Below are 26,502 nucleotides of genomic sequence, written 5' to 3' on the forward strand. Positions count from 1 at the left end.
TTTTTGTAAAATAAAGAAAACTAACATGATGCGTGATCTCTCGTCTCCCTCTGAACAAAGTCCAATCTGATAGTTCTCAGAAAATGAACTGTAACTTAGTGAATACTAATGACAAAAAAATGACACTTATGTCTAAAGAAACGTTGAAATGCCAGGTTTTAAATCGTGCAAGTCAAATCGAAAACAAACATTTTGTGTTTATGTAATCTGTATGAAAAGAGAACAATGTCAGAAGTCAGTGATTCAGCTCATTATCCGCTAAAGCGGCCACGCCCACAGAACGAGCGCTATTCAGAGGCAAATTCAGAAGCAATATGCATACATCATCTCAATCGTGTATTTATTATCTTGAAAAGTGTTTATCTGGATGTTAAAGCCATAGTTGGCGAGCTTTAGAAGACATGCAGTTAGTTCCTGGTTTCTTCTTCTTCTTTATATGAATTTGTGGCCTAAAGGTGCACAGAGTGCCCTGCAAGTATGAATAAAAAACACAGTATCCAGCACTCATAGTGATGATATATAGAATAAATATTGAATAAATATTACTCCTCTGTATAGAAATTTGACATAAACATATAAGAATCCATCAATATTTCTCCAAATGTGCATTCTTTTAAGCTAAAAGCCTATATGAAATGCCATAGAGGTAACATAATTGTTCAGACACTTTGCATCACAGAAATACATTATATTTTAAAGAATATAATAAAATACCATTATTTTAAATTGGGCTGAGACATGATTACAGAGGGTTTTTTCACAGCCTACCTGACTGAAAGGCCTCATTAATATGCAAGTCATTTCAGGTCATTATTATGTGATTCTTTTGTCTTCTCAGGTGTAAATGGCCCATTATTCATGCAGATTCACGCCTCCACACATACTGTGTTTCTTGACAAAAAGCGACTTACAAAAACTAAATCAATATAGTGTTTTATATGAAGGAGTAGGCAGCATAATTTTTACATAATTCTGAAGCAAAAGCTCTAGTCTACAACCTCCAACACCCAGAAGTCTTATGAACACAGATTTAATATACTTTTTTTGGCCTTATTTCAGTGACTTAAGTTTTTTGTTTTTTCAATAACCACGCATAAACGTTATTCCTTCAAAAACACAAACATGTACATACATGTTCCTCACATATTATGGTAGCCTAGTTTGTGTTGAATACAGTGTAATGACAGGAAAAAAATTCACAGGAAGTGGCGAAGTTACACAGTCTGTGAGGGACAGATTGTTAACAGCTGGTCTATGTGGTAATTACATTATGTCGGTCAGGACATCCATACACTCGCCTATCATTCATTGACCTCAAATAGGGCTTATAATCTGAAACATGTAAGCAGTAGCAACTCTACATGGCCACTCGCTCTAACTTTAACATGGAAAAATGTGGGCTATTCAAGTGTTTGTTCGAAGTGTGAAAGCTGAATAGTAGTGTGCTTACTGCATGACAGAAATACAAAATTTACATTACATCTTTTGAATCTGTGAAGGGTCTACTTTTAATTTGTGTGCACTCACAATAACAATGAAATGTTGTGCTTTTGTAAAATAATGAAAGCAAACAGGGTGTGTCTCTCTTTGTGAACTTCAGCGTGCCAAAAAAAAACACTTTAATGAAACTCCATGTAAATTTGCCTCACAGACATGAAAAATATATCTATAGAATGCAAAATATATACTTTTAAATGAACCAATTCAAATAGAAAACAAATATTCTAAGGTTATGTAATACATATGAAGCGTGCATATAGGTGCATCTACTACTGCGGAGATTGTCAACTTCATCACTGCAGCGGAAAATACAGAAAACACTATTTATCAATTAAGCAGATTTCGCTCACCATTGACTGCCATAGTATTTTTTTTCCTACCATGGTAGTCAATGGTGAGCGAAATCTGCTTGGTTACAAACATTCTTCCAAATATCTTCCTTTGTGTTCAGCAGAACAAAAAAAATGTATACAGATTTGGAAACATGAGGGGGAGTAAATGATGACATTTTTTCATTTTGGGTGAACTATCCCTTTAAAGTCTTCTTGGAAGTATTTCTCATCGTGAGAGCTTCTATTGACCACATTACGTGACAGATACTTCTTCTTTCCCAAATTGTTTTTTTTATTTCACAATCATGCTTAAATAATTTCTGCAAGCTCTTAACTCATAACTCATTCTTATGTTGTTATGTTATTGTTATGTTGTTATGTTATTGTTATGTTCCTAATGTAACAATGTAACCTTATTGTAAACTGTTACCAATAATTGTATGAGTATCCCTGCCACTGTTTTGAGTAGAGATGCACCGATTGCAATTTTTGTGGCCGATTCCGATTTCCGATTTTTTGTTAGTGAGATCGGCCGATACCGATTTTTGCCGATTCCGATTTTCTTTTTAAGAACTATAATTGACAACATATACAAACAAAAATCTACTTTTCTTCAATGCAAAGTTTTATTTTCATAAAAAAAAGTAAAAGTCAGTAATAAAATATAAAAAGCTCAAATAAATGCAATAGAATAAAGAAAGCTATGACACTAAGTTTTTGGGGTTAACTGGGTTTCTATTCAGGTAAGAAATACTATAGAAAGTAATCAAATGTAAAATGACACATTCAGTGTTATTTTACATTGGTTACCTAAATTTCTGTAGTCTTTATTGTAAATATTAATACAGATCAATTCTTACCATTAAAGTTATAAAACGTATTCAGTCAAGAGCAGAAAGTGATTTTCTCTGTCTTTTGTTCTTTGATTAACATGACAGACAGCAGCAGGAATAGAGGGTATGCATCAATGTCACTTTCCCGCCGAAAACGCGTTCCCTCAGTTGGACTGAGTGGCAAAAGAACCTGCTGCGTGACTGGATTTAATAGGGGAAACTGCGAAAACGCAAGTAAAACTAATGAATTACACTAAAGGTTGGGCTCAAAAGTGTTCCTTACAACTTGTCAAATAAACCTAATCCATGGATATTGACATGCAGCCAGGAGTCGTGTTTCCTGATATTTATATGTGCCTGATTTGACGGTGGGGAAATACATAAAGCAAATCTGCCTGTGAACGCTTTATGTAACTACAATATAGGTAGGCTTAAATCCGTGTAATCACTTATATCAATGTTATATCGTCATATTGTCCAGCCCTAAAACATATATAGTTTTATAGTAGTTTTTGTCAGTGTTGTTTATTTAAAAAACACCCAATTATGCAGAATATAAGATGGTAAATATTTAATTAATGAGTTGTCAACATAATATATAACAATACAATATATACGGTATGATTTTACCTCAAAATCCAACAATTTGATACAAAATGATAACTGCAAATCCATGTTTCTCTGCTGGAGTCGAGCTGTTTCTGTGAACTGCAGTGATCCATTTGCTTTTTTTTCTGTAGCTTTCGCAAGTTTTTAAATATATACCTCAGGTTTTGTGTCAAAGCTATTTATACAGTCAGTCTTTTCCGTTTTGGACGTGTTTTGTGTGTTTTTCGCGACATTCACGCTGAAAACCAATGCTACCGCTCAGTCTTTTGCCACTCAGCGGCGTGACCGCAGTCGTAACGGTCGACGGTGACGTCACGTGCATACCCTCTATATTGGACTGCTGTCCCTTTAAGAGTTTATAAACGGTGTTCAACAGACCCAATACTGTTACACATGACATGGGTTCACTTTCTTAGCTATTTAACGATTCAAAACTGACTGTGTTTATCTCTTTATCTGTGCCGCTGGTTTTGACATACTTTTGTATGTATTTTGACAGTTTAAGCGCGGGGGGTCAGCTGCTTATCTTAGCTGCTTATCTTCTTCAAAATATTAATATTTCATATACACTGGGAAAAAAATGGGAACCCATTTTTACTTAGAAATTACTCCATTTAATAAATAATTACAAAGAAACAGCACATTTTTCCATCTCCGGAAAATCTGACCAATGTTTATTCTGGTCTTATTCCTCTTTTTGTCAAAAGTGTTTTTTTGCAGAAGAAACTTTTTTTTCTGTGGAAGTTCGCCTTCAGCAGAAAGCTCTGCAATGCACTCTGCCATCTTGTTTTTATGGAGCGGTGTGGGTAGAAACTCTTGCAGTCTCCTTATAAATGCAAAGACGACCAACAGTTTCAAAGGGACAGGGTTTACGCAGTTTGTAAAATAATTAAATTTGTTCTCTGGGTTCTTTGGGCCCGAGCTCATCTCAGATGATCCAAAAGACAGTGGAAACATGTGCTGTGGTCAGATGAGTCCATGTTTCAGCATGTTTTTGGGAAAAGAGACATTGAGTTCTCAGTCCCAAAGACGAAAAGGACCATCCAGAATTTCATCAGCAACAGGTGCAAAAGCAAACATCTTATGAGGGTGCATCAGTGCAAACAGCATGGGTGACTCTCATTTGTGTGAAGAAATCATTGAAGACGTATACTGGGATTGTACAGAGACATATACTGCACATCAAGTTGACATCTTTCCTAGGAAGCAAGACAATGCCAGGCCTCATTCTGTACGTGCTAAAACACAGTGGTTTCTTAGACACTCTACACCACAGAGTGGATGTCTGACTGCCTGCTTGCAGATCTGACTCCTATCAAAAATGAATGGCCAATCAAGAAAAGGAGAATCAGACAATGATGACCATGGTCTGTTGAGCAGCTGTCTTTTATCAAAACTGCCACAATTAGTATCCTCAGTTCCCAAATGATTAAAAATTGTAACTAAAAGGAAAGGTGATGTGACAGTAGTAAACATGTTCAAACTTTTTAGAGTGTACAAAATTTGTTTATATTTACAAAATACAATTAAGTTGGTCAGTGAAAACATTGGAAATCTTTTCTTTTACTTCTGTCAGTTAAATAAAAGAGAATTAACAAATCACAGATTCTTGATTTTATTGCATTTTACAAAATGTTCCAACTTTTCTGGCGATGGGGTTGTAAAATCAGCCTGATTTTGGAAACCCAGCAGCAATGTTTAGAAAGTATAAAGTTAATGTTTGCCATAAGAGCCATTTCTGCTTTTCACAGCTACTCTGAATTTTTCTTGGTAACATTTAATAGACTTTCAGTTCCTCTGTATTAAAATTTAAGTCTCTGCCAGGATGTGTCTCAGAAAGCTTTAGCTCTCTAATCTATGACAGCATGAACCTGCTTTACATCCCTTTATTGGTCCTTTGGTCAGCTTTCAGTAAGTGGATCACATTTCTTTGCCTCAGATTTTATCAACTATGTGTAAGGACAGGAATCAATATAATTTTTCCTGTGTTTTTGTACAGATGCATCTGATGCATGGGACCCAGATTACTATACAACAACAGGTGCATTAACTTTAATCTATACACTTTGCACTTACACTTAAAGTACAAGGATATCAGTCAATATAATTTTGTTGTGTTTTTGTACAGCTTCTCCTGATGCATGGCAAACTACTTCTACTTCAGTGACAGGTGCATTATCTGATCTAATCTCTTTAATCTGTCAGTGTTCATTTTCAAAATACTTTAAAGTGCAAGGACAAGAGTCAATATAATTTTTGTACTCATTCACCAGTCAGTGGTACAACAGTTTACCCTTCAATGGCATCATCTACTGACTTTTAATATATACATTTTACTGTCACCCATTTTTTTTTTAAGAAAAATATTTTTAAGTGCAATTTAAAAATTGAGGTAAACCTTGGCTGAAATGTTTGCCTGAACTCTCAGAAAAAAAGATATCAAAGCTGTCACTGGAGCGTACTAGGCCTGTTGCGATAGTCGATATATCGACTTATGGCACAATATATGGACATGACCTCGATAGGGGTGTGATGAGATCTCGCGAGATTAAAATGTGACAAGGTTTCTCGTTGAGGCGAAAAGTAGTCTCGTGATATTGCCATGACATAGTGTTAGGATGATTAGGAAAGAATATTACATTACGCCTCCACTGGCGTTTTGCTTTGTATTTAAATAAAAAACATTTAATTCAGTCGGATAATGGTCGCCGCCGCTCCATATTTACAGAGTACCAGGGGCGGAGTCAGGGGGTGGCCAGGGGTGGCCGTGGCCACCCTTGGCCTAAGCTTGGCCACCCCTTTGGCCACCCCGCTCACAAGTGCTGTTTCTGTCTACTTTTTTTGTTGACAAGAATTGCGTTTATTCAAACGCAGAACCATCTCTTTAAGACCACAAAAAACGTGAGACTTTTCAGACGCGCACTCCATTTTCGCCTCAGCGCCATGCAGCCGCCAGTCAAACGCACGCAGAAATGGTACAGGTGCCAAATGAGCTTCAGCAGAACAGTGAACGGCGAACACTATAGCTGATGTCAATGTTTCTCAACTGGTGGGTTGCAAGACCGCGCACTTTTCAATCACGCGCAAATATGGGGCGCTGTATATTACTCAATATAAACAAAAGAAACTACGAGCATGCAACGTCGTAATTCTGTCGTCTAAGTCATGAAATAACCAAAAAGACGATTAAAACTACGTTAAAACTGTGCATGCAGGTATGTAGGCCTATTTGATATATATATATACTGTCTATGCGTCACGTCTCTGGACTAAAATATTCTATATGAGATCACAATATAAGGCACAAGCTGATATGTAATTTTTTAATGCATAAATGTGAGAACTGTGCATTTGTATTAGAAGATGCAAAATTTGAGTTAATTTATAAAGTACAAACAAAAATGTATCACATTTAAATGCATAAAATAATACATTTTACATTCTGACATTTATGTGCCGTTAACTTCCGCATCTTGCAAATGGGAATTCAAAAGAGAACACATTTTTTCCTTTTTCCAACTGTTGCAATGATTTATTTTGAAAATATAGGAAGTTGAACATAAAGGGCCCTATAATACACCCGGCGCAATGCGACGCAAGGCGCAGCGCAAGTGTGTTTGCTAGTTTGCGTTCGGCGCCATTCGCGTTTTCCCGTTCAGCGCCACGTCCTTAAATTAGTAAATGCATTTGCGCCAGTTAGTGCGCCCATGGGCGTGCTGGTCTAAAAAAGAGGTGTGTTCAGGCGCATTGCCCGCGCATTGCTATTTTAAGGAGCTGAAAATAGACTGCGCCATAGACCAACTCAAACCTGGTCTAAAGTCTAAAGTCAATGGCGCAATATTTTTTTGTTAGAGAGCGTTGGTAGAAACTGCGCCTCTGGGCGCGTCCACAGTGCGCGTTGACTTTGTTTATTACACACAGGGATGCGCATCACACAAACATGCCAAATATTAAAAACAAAAGGATTACAGTGTAAAAGAATATTATTGTGTAGGCTACATAAATATAAAAATGTAATGATGAATAGTCATTGCGTGTATTAGAATTAGGCTACCTATTTTCAATTCAGCCTATTACTACTTATAATGATGAACGAAATTGGCTAATTAATTGAACAATCGTGCCAATACACACACATATATATTAACTGACTCATCGCGTGTACGCCATGTAAATAGCAATCCGCCATGGCGCAAGCGCATCTCGCTCTTAAAGGGAATGGGAGATGACACTCTGATTGGTTTATTGAATGTTACGCCCATTACTCATTAAGAGAATAGGGACAACCCATTTTAAAAATGCGCCCCCGCGCACGGACCGTTTTTCCGTCGTTAAAATAGCAAAAGTGGATTTGGACACGCCCTGAGTGCACCTGCACCGTGCGCTTTACACTTTGCGTTTAGATCGTTAAAATAGGGCCCATAGTGTTTACTTTTTCGGTTAGTTTTTGAAACAGACAAACTCGGAATTGTTGAACAGTTCATTGATTATACATAAATTCAATGAAGGTTAAATAATCTTTGAACTACAGTATCTGCATGTCTCATCCATGAAGATGAAGGAATCATTTTCTGTATGACAGTATCAGTCGCTCACATCTTTCTGGAGGAAATTTGGCTCACTATTCTTTCATGGAGAACATGCTATTAGGGGTTTTGAGAACCAGAACAAGCTGAATGAACAAGTTGAAATTTAGCTATAGTGTGAGCCCCTTTATTAATATGCCTGCAGATGAGGAATTATTTTTTTTTTAATGGTCAAATTCACTCTGCCTTCCATGATCTAATTCACTTTCTCAATTACAATTAAGAACAAATTAACTGTATTCAGTTGTGTTGTAGGCACAGCCCAGTACATTATAGTCAGACTAATTTTTTTCTTAAAATAATGAAGATTTCTGTGCCACCCCAGACTGGTTGCTGGCCCCTGCCTGGCCACCCCTATGAAAAAATCCTGGCTCCACCACTGCAGAGTATGCGCGATCGCGAAAGTGAAAGCAAACGCGAGCACGCATTCAAATAATATGCGATTTCAATACCCCGCATTTTGAAAGCGGCTCCCTGATGAATACAATTATCTCTCAATATGAAAGCTATTTTAGGCTGGGCAGTGTAGTTGTAACCATCTCAGCTCTGTATCAAAGAAAAATTTGGTCTTATTTGCACTTTGAATATTGAGAGAGTGCAATTATGGTTGCACTTATTGTAAAGTGTTACCATGAAAACGAATAAAAGTTTTCTCTTAATCTTATTAAGCACAAACAGTAAGGTTTCATTTGTTAACATTAGTTAATTAGTTAGGTCTACAGATTAACAAAATGAAAGTGGTTATTTTTGGCATACTCCAAATATCTAGAAAAGGAAACAGACATTCTGCTTGTTTTCGTTATTTGAGTGTCTTTTGTAAATGTATGAATGATGTCTTGCTTTTACCTGTATGACCATAAATTAGTCAGTCAATATAATGTTGTTGTGTTTTTGTACAGCTTCTCCTGATGCATGGCAAACTACTTCTACTTCAGTGACAGGTGCGTTATCTGATCTAATCTCTTTAATCTGTCAGTGTTCATTTTCAAAATACTTTAAAGTGCAAGGACAAGAGTCAATATAATTTTTGATGTGTTTTTGTACTCATTCACCAGTCAGTGGTACAACAGTTTACCCTTCAATGGCATCATCTACTGACTTTTAATATATACATTTTACTGTCACCCATTTTTTTTTTAAGAAAAATATTTTTAAGTGCAATTTAAAAATTGAGGTAAACCTTGGCTGAAATGTTTGCCTGAACTCTCAGAAAAAAGGTATCAAAGCTGTCACTGGAGCATACTAGGCCTGTTGCGATAGTCGATATATCGACTTACCGCATGATTTATGGACATGACCTCGATAGGGGTGTGATGAGATCTCGTGAGATTAAAATGTGACGAGATTTCTCGTCGAGGCGAAAAGTAGTCTCGTGATATTGCCATGACAGAGTGTTAGGATGATTAGGAAAGAATATTACATTACGCCTCCACTGTCGTTTTGCTTTGTATTTAAATAAAAAACATTTAATTCAGTCGGATAACGGTCGCCGCCGCTCCATATTTAGAGTACGCGTGATCGTGAAAGTGAAAGCAAACGCGAGCGCGCATTCAAATAATATGCGATTTCAATACCCCGCATTTTGAAAGCGGCTCCCTGATGAATACAATTATCTCTCAATATGAAAGCTATTTTAGGCTGGGCAGTGTAGTTGAAACCATCTCAGCTCTGTATCAAAGAAAAATTTGGTCTTATTTGCACTTTGAATATTGAGAGAGTGCAATTATGGTTGCACTTATTGTAAAGTGTTACCATGAAAACGAATAACAGTTTTCTCTTAATCTTATTAAGCACAAACAGTAAGGTTTCATTTGTTAACATTAGTTAATTAGTTAGGTCTACAGATTAACAAAACGAAAGTGGTTATTTGTGGCGCACTCCAAAGATCTAGAAAAGGAAACAGACATTCTGCTTGTTTTCGTTATTTGAGTGTCTTTTGTAAAAGTATGAATGATGTCTTGCTTTTACCTGTATGACCATAAATTAGTCAGTCAATATAATTTTGTTGTGTTTTTGTACAGCTTCTCCTGATGCATGGCAAACTACTTCTACTTCAGTGACAGGTGCGTTATCTGATCTAATCTCTTTAATCTGTCAGTGTTCATTTTCAAAATACTTTAAAGTGCAAGGACAAGAGTCAATATAATTTTTGATGTGTTTTTGTACTCATTCACCAGTCAGTGGTACAACAGTTTACCCTTCAATGGCATCATCTACTGACTTTTAATATATACATTTTACTGTCACCCATTTTTTTTTTAAGAAAAATATTTTTAAGTGCAATTTAAAAATTGAAGTAAACCTTGGCTGAAATGTTTGCCTGAACTCTCAGAAAAAAGATATCAAAGCTGTCACTGGAGCGTACTAGGTCTGTTGCGATAGTCGATATATCGACTTATGGCTCAATATATGGACATGACCTCGATAGGGGTGTGATGAGATCTCGCGAGATTAAAATGTGACAAGATTTCTCGTCAAGGCGAAAAGTAGTCTCGTGATATTGCCATGACATAGTGTTAGGATGATTAGGAAAGAATATTACATTACGCCTCCACTGGCGTTTTGCTTTGTATTTAAATAAAAAACATTTAATTCAGTCAGATAACGGTCGCCGCCGCTCCATATTTACAGAGTATGCGCGATCGCGAAAGTGAAAGCAAACGCGAGCGCGCATTCAAATAATATGCGATTTCAATACCCCGCATTTTGAAAGCGGCTCCCTGATGAATACAATTATCTCTCAATATGAAAGCTATTTTAGGCTGGGCAGTGTAGTTGTAACCATCTCTTAGCTCTGTATCAAAGAAAAATTTGGTCTTATTTGCACTTTGAATATTGAGAGAGTGCGATTATGGTTGCACTTATTGTAAAGTGTTACCATGAAAACGAATACCAGTTTTCTCTTAATCTTATTAAGCACAAACAGTAAGTTAATAAATGAGACCTTATTGTAAAGTGTTACCAATTTTATTTATACTGTTTTTATTTCTATGATCAGTTTGTGGAAAGGAGTTCAGTTAGGAGGTCAAAAGTTGTAGAAGCTCATAAATTATGTACAGCAAGGTCTGAAGAGACTGAAATCATACAGGAGAGAAGTCAGTCAGTTGAGTTAATGTCAAAACCTTTTACAATACTTGAGTATTGTTGTCTTTTACTGCATATGATAATTCATACTCAGAAAGTAGAACTGAAATGATTATTTAAAACATTTCAAATGCACCTGCAGAATATTTTTCTAGTCATATATTTTGCCATTGAGGATTTCTTAAAAATAGTGTGTAAAAATCTTGTCTTGTCTCGTTCTCGTGAACTCAATCTCGAGTCTCGTCTCGTCTCGTGAGCTACCCGTCTCGTCACACCCCTAGATCTCGATAATTTTTGGCATTAGTTTTTCCGATGATAAAAACAAAACATCAAGTATTAGGTCTACATTTAAGTGAAACTGAATGTCAAGTAATATGCAGCTTGTTCTGCGTTTTGAAACCAGCGAAAATTGCAGGATAGTACAATTTTCAACGTCACATCACACATCTGCAGCGCTTCTGTGTACGGAGAAAACTAGGCCTACCTACATAACATAACATATATAAAATAAAAGGCAATATCTAGGCCTATAGGTTACGCAAAATATTTAACTTAAATAATTAGGTCTACAGATTAACAAAATGAAAGTGGTTATTTGTGGCGCACTCCAAAGATCTAGAAAAGAAAACAGACATTCTGCTTGTTTTTGTTATTTGAGTGTCTTTTGTAAATGTATGAATGATGTCTTGCTTTTACCTGTATGACCATAAATTACGGAGACAGTTTACTGTCTTATAGAAGGAAAACAAATCCAGTGGTCGCGCCGGCGCCTCACGCACACAAATTCTTGCATTGCTTACTTGATATCGCAGCCTGTTAAATATTAAAATAAAATACAATCAACCAAACGTTACACTGCGCAATTAAATTCTGTAATACAATCTGCCATTTACCACCCATGATGATGTTTTACATTGATAATGCCAATGAAGTAAAGCTCATATAATAAATAATATTTTAGCATTTGTCTCGAAAATGAAAACAGTTGGATTTGTGCCGAATGAGAAAGGTAGGCTACAGATTACACTTTAAATGAATTTGTTTTGCATGTTATTTAATTTTGTTTCCAATAAATAAACTTGATTCTCGTCTTGAATATAGCAATAGAAGCTGGAATGTTAAAAAAGAAAATACTTTTTTTTATTCATTTTGGCTTGACTTTATAGCCTGAATAGTCCAACTGTTAATTTTAGAGGTTTTGTTGTGGAGTACATAAGTGGATAGGTAAATAATATAGGGCAGTTTTGTTCATAATTTATGTTTACAAACATTATAAACAAAGCATAGGCTATGCTATTTTTACATTTTACTTCATTTACCGATAACTTTATTATCATTATTTCTGAATGTAATAATAAAATGCGACGTAGGATATAGGCCTATGCGACTTATCTTTTTTCCTCTCAGGAATATCGGTATTTTTAACAATGCAGCAAACAATAAAATATCTTGAAAAAATACTTTATTTTATAAACCATTGTTTTTCCTTTCGTTTAATAGGTTTACATTTGGACAGAATCTTGTTATAAAAGATAATTGTAGGCCTATTGGCTAAGACAGCAAATACACTCTTTGTTTTTTTAATAAATAAAATGTTGTACGTATTATTATTATAAATTACAGCAACACCTCCCCCTTTGCCTTTCTGACGAGGATTGTGTCGATAATCATAACCTTGACGACTAGACTCATTTAAAGTAATGTAATCGTCCGGTTTTAGCCAGGTTTCTGTCAAACACAGCACATCTAGATTATTGTCTGTGATAATATCGTTTACAATAAGTGCTTTTGAAGAAAGTGATCTAATATTTAACAATCCAAGCTTTATCATTTGTTTATCATTATTATCTCTATTTTTTATTTGTTGAACATCAATTAAATTTTTACCATTGAATGGGTTTGGAAGTTTTTTGTTTTTACTAATTCGGGGTACAGACACAGTCTCTATGTGATAATATCTAGGTGTAAGAGTTTCTATGTGTCGGGATTTATCTGACTTCTGTAATGTGAGGCAGCTAGCAGACGGTCGGTTTAGCCAGTCTGTCTGCTTCCTGTCCTGGGCCCCAGTTTGTCATGTTTCAGCTCTAAGACTATGTGCCATATTACAAGAGAGAAGAGCAGCACCATCCCGGGACGGATGAATACCATCTCTTTTCAACAGGTCAGGTCTGCCCCAAAAACTTTTCCAATTGTCTATGAAACCTATATTATTCTGCGGACACCACTTAGACAGCCAGCCATTGAGTGATGATAATCTGCTAACTATCTCATCACTCTGACGAACAGGAAGGGGACCAGAGCAAATTACTTCTCCTGACATTGTATTTGCGAGTTCACACACCTCTTTAATGTTAATTTTAGTGATCTCCGACTGGTGAAGTCGAACATCATTTGTGCCGACGTGAATAATAATTTTAGAATATTTACGATTAGCATTAGCCAGCACTTTTAAATTTGCTTTGATGTCAGGTGCTCTGGCTCCCGGCAAACATGTGACTATGGTGGCTGGTGTCTCTATTTTCACGTTCCGTGTAATAGAATCGCCAATAACTAGGGCACTTTCAACAAGATTCTCAGTGGGTGCGTCACTGAGTGGGGAGAACCTGTTTGATGTTCTTATTGGAACGGAAGAGTGGTGTTTTCTGCAGCTAGGCCGCCTCACCATTACCCAAGTGCCCTGCTGCGCGGGCTCTACAGCCGGAACCGAACAATGTACAGCTAGTCGCATCCAAAACAGTATCTGAAGCCCCTGCATTCTTACTATCCTCGATTAAAGTTTGGATGCGTGTCTCTAATTCTGAGATTCTCTCTGTCAGCTTGACTATTTCCCTACATTTATGACATGTAAATCCCTCATCGCTGACAGAGAGAGTTATACTGAACATGTGACAGATGGAACAGGAAACAATTCTGGGAGAGGATGACATGACTCACCGTGTTTGTAGACTGATCCGATCCGAGTTACCACAGCTGTTTGATGAACGCGTTGAAAGAGGAGCGCGCAAGACTGATGACAAGTTAACAAGCTAGCGAGATGCAAACGCGTTGTAACAGCGATTTAGATTCAAAGATTATAAGCTAGCGACGTCAGATTAATGTGGTAGGCAATAATAATAATAATATAAGCAACAATAAATAAAAGTAAGAGATTCAATAAAAGAGAAAACAAAGCTATACGGAGACACAAACCACCAGCAGCGAGGCAGTGAGCAGAGGCAGCGAGGCAGACAGGAGCAATCGAGCAGCAATCGAGCAGCAATCGACCAATCTAACTTCAGACAAAAACCTCAAGATTTATCCTCAACCTGCAGATCCGACGTTCCTCAGCCTAAAGGCATCTTGCAAGTATCGTACATTTTAACACTAAACAACGATTTAGTATTGATTTGTAAAACTCACCTTTGTCAGCAAAGGTGTTTTTATTACTGAAGAAACCAGATTTCCAGATTGCCTTTGACTTTTTCCTATAGCTCTAGTAACAGTACCTCTTCCGGTTCAACTCTATCATTACTCATTCTGACCTTCGTATGTGTGTCATTGTATGTTATGTGTTTGTTAGTTTAGTTATGAGTTTGTGAGTTAGTTAATAAAGACTGTGCACAATACCTGTTTGGTTCTGACTCCGTCTGCTAATAAATTGCCTCTTAAGTGATTTAGATCCTGACTACATGCTCTAAGTAGCACGGTACAATAAGAATGTTATTTTTCCATAACCTGGAAATGAACATTTCTTAGAATTAATAAACAATCAAAACTGAGTGTTCCCTGGACAACAGGTTAATTGATTGTAATATTAAGCTTAATGTAGCTATATCCAGTTAATCTGATTAACATATTTACATATTCATAATTAATCGTAATTAATAATCATACTGAGTTATGAATAATTATTAATATTTCCCCTTTGAGTTAATTCGCTACATATGGAATGTGTTGCCTTTTACAGTGTCTGATATCATTTTCCATTCAGACACCAGCTCCTTCCTAATCTACAACGAGGACCACAACAAATGTGTGATAGTTGTGAGTACTACTGTGGTACAGGTGGCACCATGTGATATATCATCTACGGCACAGCAGTTCAGATGGATTTCCTCTTCACGAATCATCAGCCTCTCTTTTAGTCTCTGCTTGGGAGCCAAGAAGATTGAAAACTGGGACAAAATTATCCTTCTGCCCTGCAATGAACTCAGCCCAGAGCAAACCTGGGAATGTAAAGATGAGACCTTATTTGGGTTGAAAGGACATCCAATGCACCTGAACCATGGAAATTCTTACGAGCAAAGTTTGACGTTGTATACAGGAACAGGTTCTTGGAGTCGCTGGCTGATTTATGGGACCAAAGAAATTTTGTGTTCTCGTGGATATCAAGGTATAACAAAAATCCACCTAACAGTTAGGAAATGTGGACACTTATTAAGACTTTATAATTATGGCTTCCAAAATGTAACATGCTATGTTATGAATTTCCTTGTATGATGTTACCATTTGTTAAACTAAGTTAAAGACTTCAGTTTCCTTATTGTCATTTTAGTTGTTTAGATCAAATTCTTAAACCATTCTAAATCAAACTTAAACCCCTAATGTCATTTTTTTATGTTCTGCAGACATGGCAAGTATAGGTGGTAATTCACTTGGGAAACCATGCCATTTCCCTTTTAAGTATAATGGCAAGTGGTATGCTGAATGCACTGTGGATGGCAGGAAAGATGGTTTGCTGTGGTGTTCCACAGAAAAAGATTACGACACGGACAGAAAGTGGGGCTTCTGCCCCACAAAAAGTAAGACAACTATTCACTATTTACTACAGAAACATCGCTATTTTAATAACCATGTATAGCAGTGTATAGCATTCATAACATGAATACACAGCAGAATCTGCAAAGCATCACAAGACAAGAGACAGCGTTAAATAAACTTTTGGTGTGGGCGCGAAACCTGTGCGAATGAGTAAAATTATAGGCAGTGCCCGCAAGCCTGCACCGAAATTCAGGACTTAACAGACGTTATTATGGAGTGAATGAGACGAGTGAGGAGGCAGGTGTGTTTCAATTTGGTGTATCGATATACTGCAGAAAAGGAGAATTGGATCTGTTTCAGATATTTCAGTAACAATATATATCGAAATATCTATATTGTTGACAACACTATATGAGTGGTGTGTGGTGGTGTATTAAAATTATCATTTTTTATGTATCAAATGTAAATGTATGTCCCTGTTACACTTGTGTATAAAGTGTGTGTGTGTGTGTGTGTGTGTGTGTGTAATAATATATATCTTTAAATATTTATATTTCTTACAGTTTCATCTTGACTGTCAGTTTGAAAACCAAAAAGTTAATAATAAGCATGATTGTTTGTTTCAGATGCCCCAGTGCCCAGCATCACAGTGTTCAGGCAGATGCAGGACAGAGAGCATGTGATGGTGATGTGTTCATTCGGAAGAAGATTCATTGAGAGCTCTTTCCAGCTGTCACTGAAGGGTGAATACAACTACACACTGAAGAATCCTCTGCTATCTTCAAATGAAAAGTGTGTGTTTGATGTGAAAGTGAGATCACCTGTTTCCTTCACCTGTGTGCACGAGATTAATCATGCGGTGAACCGGCAGAGTGAGACCTACACCTACAACCCATCTGGTAAAACATACTATAACTATACTGTAAAAGCATTTTAATTCTAATGCTCTGTTTTTCTGGCACGTTGGATTTTGACTCCTCAATGTCAATGTAATCTAAACACTTTTAAAATATTATGTTTTTGTCATGTCCTGTGGAGTGATTAATGAGGTTTCCCAGTAATGGTTTAATGGCAATAATACAGTGGTATACTAATACATGCTCATTATTTAATTTAACTTAATTAATTAATTAAATTAATTAAATATTTCATTAATGGTAAAAAGTAAAATAAATAAATAAATACTATGCATTTCTTTGTTTTATTGAAGCTCAATCCAGCAACATGAGCACACCATACTACCCGACACAAAGTAAGTCAGCATATTTGTAGTTTTGCACATTGATGCTTTTTGATAATAAAATATTATTATTTTTTATTTTATTTATTTTTTATTTCTATTTGAAATGAATGAACCTTTCTAGCATGGACACATCAAAGGTATAATTATATAATTATAATGTAATGTATAATTTATTTTTTATTAGTTAACATTTAGTTAAAGGATTAGTTCACTTTAAAATGAAAATTACCCCAAGCCTTACTCTAGAGACCTGTACCCGCAGGACCCAACACAACAGAGTGTGGCACGGGACAAGATTTGATGGGCACGTGCGGTGAGACACTCATGTGTGCGGGCTGCGGGAGAATAAAATGATTTGCAGCACTCCCGCAAAATAGAAATATCTAAACATAATACTGTATATATAAAAATACATTTTATTCATATATTGCACAAAAGCAACAAGAACAACTGATATTAAATAAAAACATTTACAGTCACAAGCATATGCGAGATTCTATTCATAACACGTGTTTGCAGTAGGGATGCACCGATCCGCCTTTTCGCTTCCGATACCGATTCCTGGGATTCAGTATCAGCCGATACCGATCCAATCCGATATTCAAGTAATAAGAAAAGTGCTAAATTACCTAAAATGAAAACTGAAACTGACTTTTTTTCATAATACTTTCTTTTCATAATATAAATAAATGCATAGCCTAGGCCTATTTGTTTATCCTATAAGTTTGTGAATTAAATGTCTATTAAAATAGCTTCACTAGCTTGGTAGACATTCAAAATAAAAAGGAGTCCAGCTGATTCCTTCATCCATGACTCATGGCTTGTTTTTCACGAATGTTTGAGTTATTACATAAACTAAATATATTTATATATAAATATAGGCTATACTATAAAATTAAAAGACATTTCTTTTAAATTTATAGCGGAGTTTTTTTAATGAGGCAGCAACATATGATAGATAGGACTAGGGCTGTGTATTGCCAAGAATCTGGCAATACGATACAGGGGTTACGATACGATATATTGTGATACTGTAAGAAAGGTGATATATTGTGATATTTCTTGTTTTTTTTGAAAAAGGATGTAATTTTAGAAAAAATGGTCATAAAGAACACACCACCATATGCATAAAAGCTTACAAACAACTTTATTTTATTTAATCAATACAGTATCATATGCATTTATATCACTGATCACTATTTTGTGCAATCTAAGGGAAAGTAGTAAAGTGACTGCAGGATTCTTTAGTTGTACAGGTGCTGGTCATATAATTAGAATATCATCAAAAAGTTGATTTATTTTACTAATTCCATTCAAAAAGTGAAACTTGTATATTATATTCATTCATTACACACAGACTGATATATTTCAAATGTTTATTTCTTTTAATTTTGATGATTATAACTGACAACTAAGGAAAATCCCAAATTCAGTATCTCAGGGTGCTTTCACACCTGCCTCATTTAGTTCGGTTGAATCGTACCAGAGTTCGTTTCCCCCTTTGGTGCGGTTCATTTGGGCAGGTGTGAAAGCAGCAATCGCACTCGGGTGCGTACTAAAAGCGGACCAAACAAGCGTACCGAGACCTGCTTGAAGAGATGGTCTCGGTACGCTTTCAAACGAACTCTGGAGTGGTTCGCTTGAGATGTGAAAGCAATCCGACCCAGTTAACGGACCAACGAACCAAATGACATCATAATTCATTACGGAAAATGCGATATAAAAAGCGGTAGTGTCTGATTCTGTGAGTGAGCACATTATTTACCACAGATGTAAACCAACGAGCGCCGCTGTTGTGTAATTGCACTTCTCCGTGTGAGAACCCTATAAAAGCCTTTTTCCTGCTCTGCTTCATTATAAAATGTAGCCTATATAGTCTCTTTCGACACGCTGACAGGTCGCCTACTACACAGCGCTGGGAAACCAGAGACAGACCGAGAGAGAGAAAGAATTTGCCGCAGTATTAATATGAATGTAGTATATAATTTAACAGCGGGAAAGACGGCTACATTTATAAAGTGTTTGCGTGTGTCTCGACAGTTTCAAATAAAGCCACAATAATCTCATGGAGCAAACTTGTCAATCATTATTTTGATGGATGACGCAAAGAAAACTCTGACCAATAAGAGGGCAGTTTTACTCGCATGTGACTTGCCTAAACGCATTTTGGTACGCTTTGAAATGTTGCCATGTGAAAGCGAACCGAACCAAGAAGAAAATGCAACATTGTAACAAATTTAGTCCCTGTTTCGGACCAAAACAAGCGATCCATAGGTGTGAAAACACCTTCAGAAAATTATAATATTACTCAAGACCAATACAAAGAATGGATTTTTAGAAATCTTGGCCAACTGAAAAGTATGAACATGAAAAGTATGAGCATGTACAGCACTCAATACTTAGTTGGGGCTCCTTTTGCCTGAATTACTGCAGCAATGTAGCATGGCATGGAGTCGATCAGTCTGTGGCACTGCTCAGGTGTTATGAGAGCCCAGGTTGCTCTGATAGTGGCCTTCAGCTCTTCTGCATTGTTGGGTCTGGCATATCACATCTTCCTCTTCACAATACCCCATAGATTTTCTATGGGGTTAAAGTCAGGTGAGTTTGCTGGCCAATTAAGAACAGGGATACCATGGTCCTTAAACCAAGTACTGGTAGCTTTGGCACTGTGTCTAAGTGCCAAGTCCTGTTGGAAAATGAAATCTGCATCTCCATAAAGTTGGTCAGCAGCAGGAAGCATGAAGTGCTCTAAAACTTCCTGGTATACGGCTGCGTTGACCTTGGACCTCAGAAAACACAGTGGACCAACACCAGCAGATGACATGGCACCCAAACCATCACTGACTGTGGAAACTTTACACTGGACCTCAAGCAACGTGGATTCTGTGCCTCTTCTCTCTTCCTCCAGACTCTGGGACCCTGATTTCCAAAGGAAATGCAAAATTTACTTTCATCAGAGAACATAACTTTGGACCACTCAGCAGCAGTCCAGTCCTTTTTGTCTTTAGCCCAGGCGAGACGCTTCTGACACTGTCTGTTGTTCAAGAGTGGCTTGACACAAGGAATGCGACAGCTGAAACCCATGTCTTGCATACGTCTGTGCGTAGTGGTTCTTGAAGCACTGACTCCAGCTGCAGTCCACTCTTTGTGAATCTCCCCCACATTTTTGAATGGGTTTTGTTTCACAATCCTCTCCAGGGTGCAGTTATCCCTATTGCTTGTACACTTTTTTCTACCACATCTTTTCCTTCCCTTCGCCTCTCTATTAATGTGCTTGGACACAGAGCTTTGTGAACAGCCAGCCTCTTTTGCAATGACCTATTGTGTCTTGCCCTCCTTGTGCAAGGTGTCAATGGTTGTCTTTTGGACAACTGTCAAGTCAACAGTCTTCCCCATGATTGTGTAGCCTACAGAACTAGACTGAGAGAACAACTCCATCTCTCACGCTCCTCCTCTCCGTCTCTCGCTCATAGCAGACTAACGGTTTGCGCAATTTCAACCCAAACTGATGTTATCAGAGAAGGGGCACCGTTGCAGAGGGGAGGAGCCAAACAATTTTTGTGTGTGGACTGACTTGCACGGATGAATTGTTCACCACAAAACTAGCAATTTGTCCTAACAAAATAAATAAGGTCAATTTTGATTTCATGTGTACTTGTGTGTACTGTGTGATTTCATGTGTACTGAGAGAGTTCTCAGATTCAACGCGTTTCCTGAGTTTTGGATTTTAACATGGCCTATTTTGCAAACAACTGACTCTTGTCGATCTCTTTAGTGGGTTCTTTATAGTTGAAGCCAAAATGAGTCCACACTTCAGCTCTGTATACCGCGGGAGCGGAATAACTTTATCGTCTTGTGAGCTGGGTTTGCTAATGCTAACGCTATTGATGCACCTCACGCTTCTCCGGCTACTACGCGTCAGTTTAGGTAACAATGCCATCTAGCAGTTGGGTTTTATACAGTCTGTGGTTTAAGCCGAACACAAAGCCACAAATCTTGGATGTAAATAAATAAATATCGATACAGTGTTTTTGAGAATCGATACAGTATTGCCACACATAATATTGCGATATTCATGTGTATCAATATTTTCTTACACCCCTAGATAGGACAGAACAAAAAAAATACTATTAACAATCTTTCATTGTGCAAAAATATTATTATATGAATGGCTCCCATACAGAGCGGTACAAAGCGCTTATGCACATTGCGTGTGCAGAATGATGCGCTTGAATCATCATGGAGTCACAGCGCGCAGCGGCAGCGCTCCGCAATGAAAAGTTCAAAGCACAAAGTGAAGATATATTGATGCGTTTTGTATTAACGTTATCGTTGTCTACAGATGAAGTATAATAATAGAAACATTGATTCATCTTGGAGAGAGTTTCATTGTGTTGACTGTCGTAACCGAACGTGACACGCAGTCTGAATGCTGAATGGAGAATGACTGACAGGCGCAGCGGAGGGAGGCATATACGTGAACTTTAATTTAACGACTTAAATATTAATCTGTACCTCAAATTAAACTATGGAATGGCTTCAGAACACTTGGAATATAGTGCACAGAAACTTTATGTTGCTTTTTTAATGTTTTTGTGCCTTTTGTGGAGCTTAACAATAACACAGAGTGGTACACGCACAGTATCGGATCAGTGCATCCCTAGTTTGCAGTGTTGAGCAATGTAGCCAATCAGACATACCTGTTGATTTCTGAAATGCAATGGCCAATCAGAATTAGAATTAATTTAGAAACCTCTCACCGCTCAAAAAGTCTGAGTTTATATGCAGTGCTGAATTTTGCATGCTCACGAATTCTATTACAGGGGTTAAAGCAAAAGAAAATCCTGTGCCTGAACTTTTTTGTTTTTTTTGGGGGGTTTAACATTTAAACAAAGCGTTTTGGTGCACATTTGATTCAAGTAAAAAAAAACAAAATGATATATATATATATATATATATATATATATATATATATATATATCACGGTTTCGGTATGGTTCGGTATGTGATATGTTCAGGAAAAAAAAAATAATACTGTCAAATAAAAAAAAGAAAATAAGAACAAATAATCAAACGGCACAAATAAATACAGAAAGGCAAAAATACAAATAAATAAAGCTTTTCAGGTTATTCATGTATCCAGTTTTCAGGTACAGAAATTGAATAAAGTAGCCCCTTTAAATCTCGCACTCCCCAGCCCATGGAGCTCGTGCTTGCCTTAGCATAAACACAGCTCAAACAGCTAATATAACCCTCAAAATGGATCTTTACAAAGTGTTCGTCATGCAGCATGTCTATTCACGTAAGTACAGTGTTTATTTTGATGGACAAACTGGGTGCGTGTAATCAAACGCATCATTTTCATTTTGTTCTGGAGACTGAACTCGTGCTCTGCTGCTACACTGGAGCACACTCACCACCTACTGGACAGGGGTGGGAATTACAGTTACAAGCAAATTCAGCCTCAGTAATCTGTGAAAATGACAGACAGGCTGCAGATTTTTTCCGTCACTGCTAAAAAAAAACACACTACCGCCGGTGACACTCCACGAACGCAGTGGCGTGGTTGTCAGGCCGACTGTCACAGTCCATGAGGCATACAATCTAGCAAATGGGTTTTTTTAACCCAGCGGTAGGGTTAAATGTTTGCCCAACCTGCTGGGTAGTTTTATTTAACTCAACTATTGTTTAAAAATTACTGTATTGCTTAATTAAAATTAACCCAAAGTATGTTGGAAATGAACATTTATTAATGTTCAATGAATAATTATTAAACAATAAACATTTATTAAATTGCTTATTAATAAATTTATATTAATAAACTATTAAACTATTAAATTTATATTAATAAAATATTAAAGCTTATTAATAAACATTCACCTTTTGTCTATTATTGTTGCCTCTAATTGCATCTGGTTTTTAATTTCCCAACTATTTTGGATTAATTTTAAGCTAGCCATATAGCAATTTTTAAACAATAGTTGGTTTAAATAAAACTACCCAGCAGGTTGGGCAAACATTTAACCCAACCGCTGGGTTAAAACTAGTGATCGACCGATATTGATTTTTTATAACCGATATCGATACCGATTATTTGCATGTTTATGTACCTGATAACCGATATGCAGAACCGATATTTATTTACTGTTATACTTCTGTTTTTGACAATTATTACAACACAAATGAGCTGAACAAACCATTTTATTTATAACAATCACTCCCTTCTTGCATACAAAAAAAACTTTATATTTATTACCTAATTAATGGTTATGTAGTAAATCAAACGATTATATAATCTAGGGTGTTTAAACGAGATAATCTTGTCAAAAATTTCATGCACTGGCCGTGCTTGAGGCTTCCTGATCATCAACCCATTCAGGTGCTGAGCAATATGAACAAACTTTTTTTTCCGAGACTATATAAAGTTAAACAGCACTTGTCAGTTGGCATTTTATGATCTAAATTTAATCTAACATTAAATCATGAAATGCCAACTGACAAAGTGCTGTTTGACTATAACTTAATCAACCGCGATCGCGCATGGAGATAATAAATAATTAATTTCCACAAAGCGGTAGGCTATATTTATATGTGTATTAGCGAAATAATTGTTATGTAGTAAATGATAATATAATCTAGGGTGTTTAAACAAGATAATCTTGTCAAAAGATCATCCGTCAGTTGCTAAGCAATATGAACGAACTTTTTCTTCTAGACTAATGGTGAGCAAATACAACAGATAGAGAATTAAATTCAGCACTTTTATTTTCAACATGCACTCATTCATGTCTGTTTTTAGAGCTCGACCGATATATCGTCCGGCCGATATTATCGGCCGATATGAGCTAATTGCATTTAAATCGGCATCGGCGTTTATAACGGCCGATGAAACATGAGAAACAGAGTCTCATGCTTCACTCATGTTATGAGTGTTGCATAGTTTGCCCACCAGAGGGAGCTCTGCAACTCCCCAGTTGACAACAGCGCCAGAAATCCACTACAGAAGAAAGTATTGTTGTACTCTTTTGACGGTGAGTCTGTCGTTTGTCATGTGAAATGATTGTAGATTTAGTTCATACACTGTATATAAAAACAGTGTGGTAGTTCTAGCTAACGGTCCTATCATTATCACTTCTAAATATTCTGTAACATCACTTACAGCTGCTAATGCATTGCTATATTAGATTACCCACAAAGCTAATACCATGTTTATCAGTGGAAGAGCGCGAACGTTAATAAGAGGTCAAACTATAACGTTAGCGTTTAACTTATTCTAAATATATCTGCAGTGTTTCCCATTTAACTTATTTTAATTTTATTTTCAATTCATTGACATGGTTTTGTGGAATATTGAATTTGTTTGGTATAGCTCTTTTACTTTAACTTTAGTATTATAATTTATTTACAGTACACACACAGACTGTTAAAACCAGCTTCAACTGGAAGTAAGTAAAACTGTTACATGTTTAAAACCAGACTGTTTTTTGATCATTAAAAAATATATACTTTTGATGTGCAATTGTTTAGTCATTGAGACTGTAATCTAAGGCTTTTTTTAACATAATCCCTTCTGGAAAATGGTTTATACAGCCCACATACATAGAACAGGCAGATATTTTGCTATTGAATGTCGTGTAAGTGTAGTTTATAGGAAATGGGTCTAATATCCAGTTTATTTTCAAAATCAAAATATCGGCTTATAAATCGGCTCTTTTCGAGTTAATATCGGCATCGGCATCGGCCCCCAAAAATCCATATCGGTCGGGCTCTATCTGTTTTATTTAATTCATGTAAAGTTACGTCTTTATTGGGGCAGGACATGACGAATTACACTACGTGACTCAATGAGTTCGTATCAATTGTTTAGAAACAAACTGCATAAATTAACTATATCAGGAATTTATGTCTCAGATCTCATTTGTGCATGTCTGTTATGTTAAATAAAGTTGATTAATTAAAGCAAACCAAGTAGAACATATACTTTACCTGTGCACTGAGTTGTTGTTGACTGATCTCCTCAGACGCCCGGGCTGCAATGGCGGAAATCTCAAAACGGCCACAAGATGGCGCCGTAAATCGGCGAATCCGATATTATAAAACCGATACCCGATTATGGAAAAATGCTTAAATATCGGGAAAAATATCGGTAAACAGATACATCGGTCGATCACTAGTTAAAACAACCCAATCGCTGGGTTTGTCCATTTTCAACCCAACTTGGGTTGTTTTTAACCCAGCATTTTTTAGAGTGTACAGTTTATTGGTAAGTTAAGTTTTCTTATTACTTGAATATCGGATCAGTATCGGCCGATACTGAATCCTGGGTATCGGAATCGGAAGCGAAAAAGGCAGATCAGTGCATCCCTAAACTGAACACATGCGTTCTTTCTCGAGCATATAAGTTCACTTAAGATAACTAACTATGCTTGCTAAGATACTCGCCAAGACGGGCATGCTGACATTATTTTGTGTGAATTTGTCCGTTGAAGCACAAGACTTGAAAGAGACCTCAATATTTGAGCGCTGTACACGTGCTTCCGCACGCGCATAACTTTTCTTTCTCACCTTGCACCTTGTTTAAATTGGCAAGGCATAAATGAGTTTAGTTTATATGCGGATAGCAACGTGTGCTGTTCAGGTCTCACCTGCGCTCACGTGCTATCAACACCCGGGTGATGACGGCGTAAATGACTGGTCATATAGAGCAGTGGTTCCCAAAGTGGGGGTCGCGAGACAGCGAGGGAGGGGTCGCGAGATGATTTCCATAAATAAAAATAAAAAAATAATAAAATAAAAATTTAACGATTAGAAATACCATATTTTATCAATAATTGTAACAAAATACTAAAAATAGTAGTTAAAAATCAAAAACCATGCAAATAAAAAAGCCATCAACCTTTCGATTTTCCTTCCCCTCGACCGTGACTCCTGGGGTGATTACGACAGATTAACAACATATTAGCAACAGCATCAGTTAGCAGGTCAGTTTACAGCACCATGTTAAACATTCTGATATGTGCACGTTGGTAATTCTTTAGGCTTTAAGCTTTGGATATTATTTTTGTCTAAATGAAATGTTGGTTAATATCTACCAAAGACAATGCGAGGAGAGCGGAGAAGCACCACCATCATGCCTTTGCAGTTCATATGAAGCACGTGCTATTGTATTTTCACAGATGCTGCGTTTGCAGTGCGCAACTGATCCATGGCTGTTTATCACAAACAATACATTTACTTATTTTTATTTCAAATGCAAAAGTTGTTACTGAACATGGCTTGTCAGCATTGCGATTCTCTTTATATATACACTATATTTCATAGATGTCACGTTTAAACGCACTACAAAAACTATTTATTCATTTCATTACTATATATGAAGCAATACTTTAGATTTATATATTATGTTTCTCACGGAAGTGGCAAAACATTTAAACGTAAGCGTTATGTTTAAATCAAAAACATTTTAAATTAAAACTTAAAATAGACAAAAACAGGCGACTCTTTTCACCTTCACGAAGAGACAAGTGCTATCTGCCAGCTATGCCAGGTATGCCATGCCATTTTCCATGCTTTAC

The 26,502-nt window shown here is 36.7% G+C and overlaps 1 protein-coding gene across 6 annotated transcripts in view; it reads left to right on the forward strand.

Annotated features, from left to right (window-relative positions):
• Positions 1 to 4,940: 4,940 nt before the first annotated feature.
• LOC125279932 overlaps positions 4,941 to 26,502 on the forward strand; it is a 30,036-nt gene continuing 8,474 nt past the window's right edge. Inside the window, exons 1-9 of one of the 6 annotated variants that reach the window (XM_048210149.1) lie at positions 4,941 to 5,185; positions 5,274 to 5,315; positions 5,403 to 5,444; positions 8,760 to 8,801; positions 9,882 to 9,923; positions 14,915 to 15,316; positions 15,552 to 15,725; positions 16,311 to 16,583; positions 16,895 to 16,936. In XM_048210149.1, coding sequence (XP_048066106.1) covers positions 5,140 to 5,185; positions 5,274 to 5,315; positions 5,403 to 5,444; positions 8,760 to 8,801; positions 9,882 to 9,923; positions 14,915 to 15,316; positions 15,552 to 15,725; positions 16,311 to 16,583; positions 16,895 to 16,936 — 1,105 coding nt within the window. In that variant the 5' untranslated portion in view covers positions 4,941 to 5,139. The remainder of the gene's footprint in view (positions 5,186 to 5,273; positions 5,316 to 5,402; positions 5,445 to 8,759; positions 8,802 to 9,881; positions 9,924 to 14,914; positions 15,317 to 15,551; positions 15,726 to 16,310; positions 16,584 to 16,894; positions 16,937 to 26,502) is intronic. The other 5 variants (XM_048210151.1, XM_048210150.1, XM_048210152.1 and 2 more) reach the window with 5 other exon arrangements.

This window comes from Megalobrama amblycephala, linkage group LG12 (assembly GCF_018812025.1).
Source record: "Megalobrama amblycephala isolate DHTTF-2021 linkage group LG12, ASM1881202v1, whole genome shotgun sequence".
Classification (NCBI taxonomy): Eukaryota; Metazoa; Chordata; class Actinopteri; order Cypriniformes; family Xenocyprididae; genus Megalobrama; species Megalobrama amblycephala.